This window comes from Ascaphus truei, chromosome 4 (genome assembly GCF_040206685.1).
Source record: "Ascaphus truei isolate aAscTru1 chromosome 4, aAscTru1.hap1, whole genome shotgun sequence".
NCBI classification, from domain to species: Eukaryota; Metazoa; Chordata; class Amphibia; order Anura; family Ascaphidae; genus Ascaphus; species Ascaphus truei.
Genome location: NC_134486.1, coordinates 120,236,805 through 120,248,474, shown reverse-complemented (window position 1 = coordinate 120,248,474; position 11,670 = coordinate 120,236,805). Strand labels below are relative to the sequence as shown.

At 41.7% G+C, this 11,670-nt stretch overlaps 1 protein-coding gene across 15 annotated transcripts in view; it reads right to left on the bottom strand.

Moving 5' to 3' along the window:
• SYNE1 (spectrin repeat containing nuclear envelope protein 1) overlaps positions 1-11,670 on the bottom strand; it is a 603,546-nt gene that overhangs the window by 477,788 nt on the left and 114,088 nt on the right. For all 15 annotated transcript variants that reach the window (XM_075596504.1, XM_075596505.1, XM_075596506.1 and 12 more), the window contains one exon: positions 6,747-6,808. In XM_075596504.1, the coding sequence (XP_075452619.1) occupies positions 6,747-6,808 (62 nt within the window). The remainder of the gene's footprint in view (positions 1-6,746; positions 6,809-11,670) is intronic.

Sequence of the window (11,670 nt, the reverse complement as noted above, 5' to 3'; positions counted from 1 at the left end):
AAGGGAGGGCATATGTTTGGGTGTTAAAGGGGGATCTGTGTGCATATCAGGGGGGAGGGGTCTGTGTTGGTATGAAGGGATGAATATGTGTGGGAATGAAGGGAATGAATATGTGTGGTATGACAAGAGGAATATGTGTGGGTAAGAAGTGGGAGATCTCTGTGCATACTAAGGGGGGGATCTTGTGTATATGAAAGGGGGACAGTATGGGTATAAAGAGGAGGGGTCTGTGCAGGTATGAAGTGGGTTCTAAGGGGAGATGGGGGGGAAGGGAAAGTATGGGGGACAAGTGACTTTTGGCAAAACCAGAACCAAAACCAAGGTCCCTCTCTCCTCCAGAAAATCCATATTTCAGGCTCTGGATGGAACGCTACCTTTAGGTAAGATGTGCTTAATGTCACGTCATTGAAAGCTATCTTAACATGACGTTAAGCCTGTGCTAATGTGATGCGGGCATGGATTTTGCATATTGTTAGCTTTGTGGATTTGCGTTAATTTCAGGGAAAATAGCATCCATTACCACTTTTTGTAATGTGACCTTATGACCCCTGAGTTAACAGAGAACTGTGCATCTAAATTTTAGCCCCTTATTTTATTTTAATCCCCTTTAGCACCACATACATGTCACCCTTCCCATGTTACTGACTACAACATTGTTTTATTTTCCACAATCCTGAATACAGTTGAGGAAATTCAAAGAATACAATATAAAATTGGTAGTGTATGAACCTGCTAAAAGGGCCTGCCTTGATGTGGCTGCAGGCTTAACATGTGTTGGCCAAAAGATTGAACTAAATGACCCATATATACGAGAAGAAAATATAGTTACGTAGTTTAAACTCGGTTGCATTTAGACTACAGATACTCATCCTCAGAGGCGGAACTAGGGGGAGTTAGCGGGGCAGCTGCCCTGAGCGCAGACTGAGTGGCAGGGGCAGAAATGCCCCCTGGCTCCTGTGTTATGGCAGTCTGTCACAGGTCACATTGTGATCGGCTGCAGTGCTGAGTGGCAGGTGTTGGTGCAGCAGCGATCAGTGAGGAGGGAGAGTGGGAAGGGGAGGTAGAGCAGAGAGTTGACGGTAGAGGCTGTGGGCGACCGTAGGGCATAGACCTGCTGGACACTGATAGCCCCTCCCATCCATGACATGAGCGGGGGGGGGGGGGTGAGGAGTGGCTGTGGGACGTGTAAGTATTGTATGTGCAAGTATAATATCTGTGTGTCAGTGCTGTGTGTGTAAGTATGCAGTGAGTCTCTGCTGTGTGTGTGTAAGTATGATTTCTGTCTGTGTTGTCAGTGTGCATTTTTATGCTATCTGTCAGTGTACTGTGTCAGAGTGTGTAAGTATGCCGTCTTTCAGTCTGTCAGTGTGCTGTGTGTCAGCGTGTGTAAGTATGCTCCTTATCTGTGCTGTGCGTCAGTGTGTGCAAGTATGCTGTGTGTCAGTGTCTGTCAGTGTGCTATACAGTATGCTGTGTGTGTTATGCACAGTTGGAAGAAGTTGCCCTGGGCCCAGTTACTCTTTTGCTCATCCTATATTTATATTTACAGTATATTGATTCAGTGGAAAGCAAATAAAAAAACTCCAGTGGAACATTATACAATGATGTCTTATGAGGGGGAATAATAAATTCCTTCCTGACACCAGTAATGGCAATCAAATTTCTCCCTGATCAACATCCTTCCCATGTTTACTTATTTGGTATATCCATGTATACATTTTCTTTCTAAAGAGATCTAACTTTTTCTTAAAGATATTTATTATATATGTCATCACAGTCTTCATGGGTAATTAATTTCACACTTGAACTGCCCTTACTGTCAAGAACCCTTTCCTTTGTTGTTGGTGAAATCTCCTTTCCTCCAACCTTAAGGGATAACCCTGTGTCGTTTGTAACATCCTTGGGATGAATAGTTCTTTTGAAAACTCTTGGTATTGTCCCCGGATACATTTGTCTTTTTTTATGGAATGGTGCCCCAAACTGTACTCCATATTTAAAGTGTGGTCTTACAAAGAATGTACAGTATACAGTGTCAAAATGATGCCAAATTTCTTCCCTTCCATTCATACAAGATAATATCTTATTCGCCTTTGCTGCTACTGCCGACATAGAGCATAAGATTTTTATCTAAAAGCAATCGTTAATCCTTCTCTATCAATGACTGAGCTAATTTTGTCCCATTTAGTTTGTATGTTGCCTGTTTATTCTTGTTTAACCATACACTTGTCTCTATTAAACGTCACCTGCCAATTACTTGCCCAATTTTCCAGTCTATCCAAGTCCTTCTCTAGAGATATTGCATCCTGCTTTTATTTTACTACCTTACATCATATAGTGTCATCAGCAAAGATGGAGACTTGTTATTAATAAACAATTTAAAAAGCAGGGGTCCCAGTTCTGAACATTGAGATACTCTAATCAGAACTTTAGCCCAACCTGAAAAAGTTCAATTTATGACAACTCTCAGTTGTCTATCCTTCAACCAGTGTTCAATCCAGGTGCAAATACTTTTACCCAGACCAATTAAGCAGATAGACCAGACCAATAAAGCAACTTTGTACACTAACTTCTTGTGTGGCACCGTATCAAAAGCATTTGCAAAATCAAAGTAGACTACATCAACTGCATTGCCCTTGCCTAAATTCCTACTTACCTCCTCAAATAAACTAATTAGGTTAGTTTGGAACAACCTATCCTTCATAAATCCTTGCTGACTATTACTAATAATGTTATCCATTAGGTCTTCCGGAATTTTATCCCGTACTAAACCTTCAAGTAGCTTCCCCACTATTGATGTCAGGCTTACAGGTCTGTAATTCTCTGGTAGTGATCTAGCTCCCTTTTTAAATATAGGCACCAGCTCTACTTTACACCAATCTTAAGGTCCTAATTAAACAAATAATTTGTCATATTGGATGTGCAGGGTGTTTGAGCTCGCTAAGATTTGGAGCTAACACTAAACAGTTCATATGAAGGCCCTCTGTGACTTATTTATTTTGGTTTGGTTGGTATTTGGGTTCTTTTAGAAATAGAATGGCACAGTGAAAAATGCCAAAGATGAAAAAGATCAAACACCACTCTTCTGGGCTTTGAAAAATAGCAAATTATTTATATACAGTAGCAAAAACTATCAATGTTTAGGCACCCTTTACCTAAAGCATTTGTGAAAAAAAGATAAAGCAGAAAGTAAAGGTAAAATGTATATAAAATATAAACATAATGTTTACAAGTGGATAGTGGAAAAATAATAACCCCATTTATACAATTAATACATAAAATAGATTGGGACATGTATAAAAGGGGCATTTCAAAATTGTGTTGTACTATAGGTCAAGATTTGATAATATATGTAACTCATGACAACATATAAACCTAGACTAATTTGTAGAGATTACCAACTAAGCTTCTCCTTCATTGGAACATCATGCACCTGTGGCAAGATACCTGCTGTTATTATAAGTGCTTCTTTTTTCTGTTTTGTTTCATACAGTAAAAACGTCGTTATTTAAGAACACAGTTCTGGCCCATGATAATGCACAAGTTAATACGATAAATCACATGTATCTATAACGTACAGTAAGTCAAATACATATATTCATTTCAAGTTTCTTTATCCAGTGAAATATTTCCTTCCTTATATTATTCAATAATATAATTACGGTTGATTGCTAACATTCGGAATTTAATTGCATTAGAAGTAAAGAGTTTTCCCTGAGTATTTAATGTAACTCCCCCTCAAGACATCATCAGCATTTCAAACACGGGACTGACTGTATCAACTATACTGAACAAACATAAGAAAGTTTCAAAAGAGCTCGTGTATCATTGAGGATTAGGAAATACGCAGTTTAAATAAAGCTTGGGTAACATTGCTTAATTAGATAATTGCTCACAAGGGCCTGCACATTTGAGCGGATTTCACATAATTCAATATGGAATTCAAAGGCTTAGAAAAGTCTCAGGATACACAGGATACAGTAAAATAAAGGATCATCTGGTATACAACATTTGTAATATTGTTTGTGATGAAATGAAAAAAACACAAGGCAACATAGTAATGAATGGGAAACCCATCAACCTGCATTTCCAAACTTGTTATATTTGAAGTTCACCCATTTGTTTGCCTCTGCGTTGTTTTTTTTTTATACTGAAGTTTATGGGGGACTACATAATAACCTTCATGGAGAGTCATAGGTTCCAAAAACAGATGTTAACATGTCATGCAGAATATGCACTAAGGAAATAAGCAGGACATTTATTTCAAACATTTACTACGTTTTCAAACTTTATCGCAAAAGTTTGCGGGTTTTTAATGTTTGACCATAGCTGTATATATGAACTTCTTTATGGAGTTGTACTAATTTTCTCCAAATTATTACTATAATTTAAAGGTTTAAATCATCAATATGTGCTGCTGAAATATCTGAGTTGTGAGGTCCCCCAGAGTTTAACTTCAGAACTCCGAGCTCCAGGTACCACACCCGGGGACCACATCTCATGAACCTGGGGTCCCCTCCCCAGAGCTTGGAGTACTCTTCTATTTTTGTCCATAAGATTTACAATTACAAATCTTGAGAATCTGATGATGCTGGAGCTCTAAGCCCTTCAAGTAAGCTCTGGGCACCCACTGATTGAAATGACTGTTGTAATGTCAAACCACCGGTACCCAAAAAAAAAAGGTCACCGCTAAACTGAGTCTTACCAGACTCCACCAGCCAGGAGAGTGTCTTAGCCCTACTGACTACAAGGGAATCCTGTTCTGGCTTTGGCAAATAGGTGCCTAAATGCACAAAAATAATCCTACCCTGAATCTACCTGGATGGTAGTGCGCCACTAACTGGGGCCACTAGGGGGACCACCCAAGAGCTATGTTCTTACTGTATATCTGGGGTATTTGTGGATATGATGTAACACACCAGGCTTTTATATTTATCTCATTATATTTTTATTTTAATAATGATAAATAATATGAAAGCCTATGTGTAACTCCATATCCATCCATAGTTATATGACAGCAGTTGTAGTGACTGTGATGATGAGGAGAGCAACTGACTCTCTATGTCCCTATGTCTACCTTTTCTGATGTCTGAGGTACCTCCCATCCACTCCTGGTAACCACAGGCTCTCAGGGGGAGACACAACCTTGGTACTATGCCCTGGTGGTTTCTGGGGGTAATGGGACCTCCTCCAACTCAGAAGTCACAGGGCTCCAAGAAAACACACAATAAAATACTGACAAAAATACTGTGAACACAAACTGTCCCTGTGTATACTTTTAATCAGTGATTTCTGGAGATTATGAGACCCCAATCAATGTAGGGCTCCCAAAACGCACAATAGCAAAATACCACCAAAGGTTACTGCACACAAAAATAACAATGCAAAGAACAACATGGGCTTGCACTCAATCATGGTCATAGAACTAAGGGGTTGTATCTATGAAAAGATACAGTACACAAAAGGATAATATACAGTCCACAGCAGCAAAATAAAAGGGAATGTATATAAACAATCCTACATCTTACACAGAAGGGGTCTCTGGGCAGGTGTTATAGGTCCATAAGGTTCAAAAGGGGGTCCTTGAGTCTACCCATAGTGACAGGCAGTTGCAAGGTCCAGATAATCAAGGGAGAGGCTTTCCACCGATTGGTGTACCCAAGAAAGCATGAGATTGGCAACTGCCAGCTCCCTGGACCTTTAAACTATTCCTTTCCCATTATCTCCTGTAGAACTGGAGCCACACTAATCAAAAAAGTATGGGCAAGGGATTGTTCCATTAGAAAGGGGCCACATAATAGGCCTGCCCTTGCCCCACTCTAGGCAGGGTTTAGGGATTGGCCAAGCGGTCGACCATATTTTGAAACAAAGACTCCTTTATTTGCACTGTCGCAGGGCAGGTGAGCAAAGTAATTACCCTCCCCCTCTTGGTCATAGGACGCCCCAAAAAACAGGAGCATTCACAGTTCTGCTGCCGCTGGCATGGAGTGCCCTCTCTGATCCGCTGGCACAGGGGAGCAGGAAAGAGGCAGTGGGAGTGAGGATCGGCGGCAGTCACATGGTGCAGTGGGTCCCCCCCGATGCATACAGGCCTGCTCTCTGCTGCCAGATTAGAGCAGGAGGGAGGCAGCGTGAATCGGAAGGCCATCCGGAAATGCAGAGGGGATGCAGTGTGGCCGCCGCCATAGCAATAATCCCCCTAACCCCCCTGGCTAGCATGGAGCGTTCTCTCCCACCTCTCCTCCTAGGCAGAGTTGAGCAAGTGGGCCTGGGAGTGAGATGGCTGGCAGCAAGGGGACAGCTACTGAGGCAGAGGGATTGGACAGCAAGCAGCAGGTAGAGGCACATGGGGTACAGGAAATCCAGGGAGGCCAGGATCACTGAGGGTACTCAAGGGGCGGAGGAGCAACTGCGGGTGCCAGTGCGGTCCTCTCCAAGGACCAAAAAACAGACTGTGGCATTTTGATGGGGTTGCTGCTTTAAAGGTGGTCCTAAACTATATGTTTAGAAGTTAGACTATTTAAAAAAAATCTTGCATAATATACATCGAAGTTCTAAGACATGCTTAAATAGTACTTGACATGTGCTAGAGGAGGTGACTTTGAATAAATGACACCCGACAAAATCAGGAAACAACCTGCCTGATATGTCCACCCATTGTATCGAAATATTATTTAATGGTTCACTTTTAAGACAGAGATATCAAAACATTTGTAGATTGTATGAAATATGTTCCAATTTGAAATTACCTTGGCCAAATGAGAATTGATCCATTTAGTAAATGTTCTCTTTTGGACGGCCTCCTGCTCATCTGGAAAAGAAGGAGAACAAAATCAGGTCAGATGTTGCCAGAGATCGCCAGTGAATTTAATTAGAATAGGCTGTTTGGTTTTGGTGTCATCCTTTGTTCTTCCAGTGGACTAATGATATACCAACGTGCCCTCTAAGATCACAGTAACATACAGTAACAGGTCAGTTTACATCGTTTATGTAGTAACTAGTAGTGATCAGTCATACAGTATTCATATTCATTTTGTAATGGCGGTCCTCCAAGACTGCTACATTTATATCAGAATATATTTATGAACAGAGAGTGCTAAGTTAGCCTTCCAAATGATTAATACTATTGAAGTGGTTCGACAATTTTGAAATATTTGAGAACCTCTGATTTCACTTTATTTAGAATTTATCAGTTAAAAACCTGTGACACAACAACATGTACAGCAGGAAAGAGCTCTTAATATTAGGAGAAATAAAATGTATCCATATATACCCAGCTAGACGTCTTAGCTCAGGGTGTACAATCGTTTCCCTTTGCGCCACCTGCCAGCCCTCCTCCCCTGCTTGCGCCACCCCCCCCCCTCCCCAACCCCTGCTCGGCTCATCAAATGATGCTGCGGGTCATGTGACGTCACGTGACCCTGCTGGCTACCATGACGAAGCGTCGCTGGAAACCAAGGTAAGTTAGTTACAGAAGCCTTGTGTGGTCCCCCGGCATTTAATTTAAATGCCTTGGGAGAGAGCGCGGGACCTCTGTAAAAGCCAGCCCCCCCCCCCCTGAAAATCTCACACACCCCAGTTTGCGCACCTCTGTCTAAGCTGATAAAATTGACAAACAGGATTAGTTTTTTGATACAACTAATGCTGCTTGTGCCCTAGAATTGACCAAGATTTTCACCAGACATGATACCTGATCCCTGTTCTATGTACTGTATACAGATTTGACATCAGTATTGCTACCTTTCACCATCACTGAAATGGAATATGTAAGCGATAACTGGCAATTTTTTTTGCTACAGTACACTACTATCAGATAGTATGTATGTGTGTATGTATGTCTTTATTTATATAGCGCCATTAATGTACATACACGTGACAATCTTATAAATAACAAATAATACAAATAGCAGATCATGGGAATAAGTGCTTCAGACATAAAAGTAACATTTTGGAAGAGGAGTCCCTGCTGCGAAGAGCTTACAATCTAATTGGTAGGTAGGAAGAACATACAGAGACAGTAGGAGGGAGTTCTGGTAAGTGTGTCTGCAGGGGGCCAAGCTTTATGTATCATGTGTCTAGTATTATCCACGGTGCTAATCATATGCTTCTTTAAGCAAGTGTGTCTTAAGGTGGGTCCTAAAGGTGGGTAGAGAGGGTGCTAGTCAGTTATTGAGGGGGAGAACATTCCAGAGGTGTGGGGCAGTCAGTAAGAAAGTTTTAAGGGGGGAGAGGGCTTTAGAAACAAAGGGGGTACAGAGGAGGCATCCTTGAGCAGAACACAAGAGTTGGGATGGTGCATAGAGAGAAATTAGGGCTGAGATGTAGGTGGGGGGGGGGGGGGTAGTGCAGAAGAGTGTAAAGCTTTAAAAGTGAGGAGGAGATTTGAGTGCGAGATGTGGGATTTGATAGGAAGCCAGGAGAGTGATTTCAGCAGGGGAGATGCTGAGACAGATCTAGGAAAGAGTAGAGTGATTCTGGCAGCAGCGTTTAGGATAGATTGTAGGGGAGACAGGTGAGAGGCAGGAAGGCTGGACAGCAGGAGGTTACAGTAATCAAGACGGGAGAGAATGAGGGCCTGAGTCAGAGTTTTAGCAGTTGAGCAACAGAGGAAAGGGTGTATCTTTGTAATATTGTGGAGGAAAAAACAACAGGTTTTAGATACGTTTTGAATGTGAGAGGAGAATGTGAGAGGAGTCGAGTGTGACAACTAGGCAGCGTGCTTGGGCTACTGGGTGAAAGATAGTACTTCCAACATTAATGTGGAAGGAGGTAGTAGGGCCAGGTTTGGGAGGAATATGAGGAGCTCTGTTTTTGTCATGTTAAGTTTAAGTTGGCGGTGGGCCATCCAGGATGATATCGCAGATAGACATTCAGAAACTTTGGTGTGTAGGGTTGAAAAGTAAATTTGTGTGTCGTCAGCATAGAGGTGATATTTAAACCCAACAGATGTGATTAGCTCACCTAGAGAAAGTGTGTACAGAGAAAAGAGAAGAGGTCCCAGGACAGAGCCCTGGGGTACCCCCACAGAGAGATTGATAGAGGAGGAGGTGTTAGCAGAGGAGACACTGAAAATATGATGGGTGAGGAAAGATGGGATCCAGGATAGAGCTTTGTTACGAATACCAAGAGTGTGGAAAATGTGAAGGAAGAGAGGGTGGTCCACAGTATCAAATGCTGCAGAGAGGTCGAATAATATGAGCAGAGTGTAATGACCTCTGTCTTTGGCAGCATGGAGGTCATTAGTAATTTTAGTGATATAGTTATAGCTTTAGCATACATCTGAGGAACTTAATTTGAGAGAGGGTTACCTTATTCACCGCCTATCGCAGTGGAGGTGTGTTATAATATCTGAGGAGAGAATCTATCCTCAATTTTAGTATGTGCCTCAAATGCTGATAATATTGTAAATTTATGTGAAGTTGAACCAAAAACTAGAACTATTTTGATTTCAGTTGTTCCTCTTTTTCTCCCAGGACTGAATTTGATTTGGTTTTAACCAATTTTGTTTATAATTCAATACCCTTATTTTTAATTGAATTTGACTAAAGTATCATGTTTTAATTTAATCTGCTACTCTTAAATGTTGTGGTTCAGAATGCAACACACAGAGCCTCCTTTTTCTTATCTCATGTAACTGTCATAACTATAAACAATTTATTTTCACTCATGCCTCGGTTATACCCGACCATTCAAAGGCCACGGGGGTTATGTGCAAATAAATTATTTATAAGGCAGTCTTGCTTTCCGTATGCCAAACATACACATTAACTTGTATATATCAATATACACACTCTGGAAACAAAAATATGAGTAACTAAACACAACCCTTTAAAGAAGCACTGTAAGCGCTTTTATTTTATATTTATTTTTTGACAGTAACAGGGTTGAAGTAGGGTTCTTTGGAGCTGGAGCTTTTTCATTTCAGCTCCGGGGACCCCCAGCTTCTGGAGATACAAAGGGCCAGGAGGCCTTAAAACATTGCTCTATTGTGCCCATACAGCAGTGTGTGTATCTGATAACTTTTCCTCTCCCTATGTATGCTGATTTTGTCTGTACAGGCGGTCCTCGTTTTTCGATGCTTCGTTTTACGACGAACGGCTTATCCGACGCTATTCAATGCATCCCTATGGCTGGTTTTACGACGCCTGAACGGCTTATCCGACGCTCTTACGACGCTTTACAAAATTGCTACAATTGCCCAATCAGAAGGCTGCAGGTTAGGGAAATTATTCTGAACAGTCTGTGTTTAGTGGTGTATTTTAGGCCGTAACCATGTCTGATAAAAGCAAAAAACAAAGTGCTGTTACTCCAAAAAGGATTAGAAAATCTATTACTTTGGAGACCAAACAAAACATAATAAAGCGCTCTGAGAAAGGAGAGATGAACACAGAAATTGGACGTGCCTTGGATATACCTCGCACAACTATTGTGACAATAATAAAAGATAAGGCAAGAATCTTGGAACAGATGAAGGACTCCGCCCCTATGCAAGGTACCACAATAAGGCAACGTGTTGGGCATATTGCTGAGGTAGAAAAACTCCTCATCATATGGCTGGAAGATCAATCCCAGCGTCATGTGCCCATTAGTTTAACCTTAATTCAGGCAAAGGCTTTGAGTCTTTATGAGGACATTAAGCACCAGCATGGAGAAGGGTCCACTGAGGAAACATTCACTGCAAGTAAGGGCTGGTTTATGCGGTTTAAAGAGAGGGCAAACTTGCATAACATTAAAGTGACCGGTGAAGCTGCTAGTGCTGATGAGGAGGCAGCTAAAACATTCCCTGTTACACTGGCCAAAATTATAGAGGACGGTGGCTATTGCGCACGTCAAGTTTTCAATGTTGACGACACTGGGCTCTACTGGAAGAAAATTCCCAGTAGAAGCTACATTGCAAAAGAGGAACAATCTATGCCTGGTTTTAAAGTTGCAAAGGACGGGCTGACTCTTCTGCTTGGATCAAATGCTGCAGGTGATTTCAAGCTAAAACCTTTGCTTGTTTATCATGCAGAAAACCCATGGGCATTTAAGGGTTATGCAAAGAGCACACTTCCAGTGATTTGGAAGTCCAACCGTAAGGCATGGGTAACAGGGAGCCTTTTTGAGGACTGGTTCCAGCATCAATTTATCCCAGCTGTGCAAATATATTGCATAAGCCAGAACCTTGATTTTAAAACATTGCTGCTCCTGGACAATGCTCCTCGCCATCCCGTGTACCTGGATGACCATCATCCAAACGTCATGGTGGTGTTCATGCCCCAAAACACCACCACATTGATACAGCCGATGGACCAGGGGGTTATCGCTTCATTCAAGACCTACTATCTTAGGCGAACATTTGCCCAGGCCATTAGAGCAACTGATGTGGAAGGAGGTCCAACCTTGAAAGAATTTTGGAAGGGTTACAACATTCTCCTTGCAGTAAGAAACATCGGAGAGGCATGGAATGAGATCAAACAATCCAATTTAAATGGAGTTTGGCGTAATTTGTGCCCTGATTTGTGTCAGATGTCCAAGGCATTACAGAGACTGTTGCAGAGGTTACAGAAACTGTTGTGCAAATGGCTAGAGATCTCAACTTGGAGGTGGAAACCGAGGATATTGAGGAGTTGCTCGCCTCACATTTTAACGATTTGAGCAATGAAGACCTGATGCAATTAGAAGAGCAAAAAA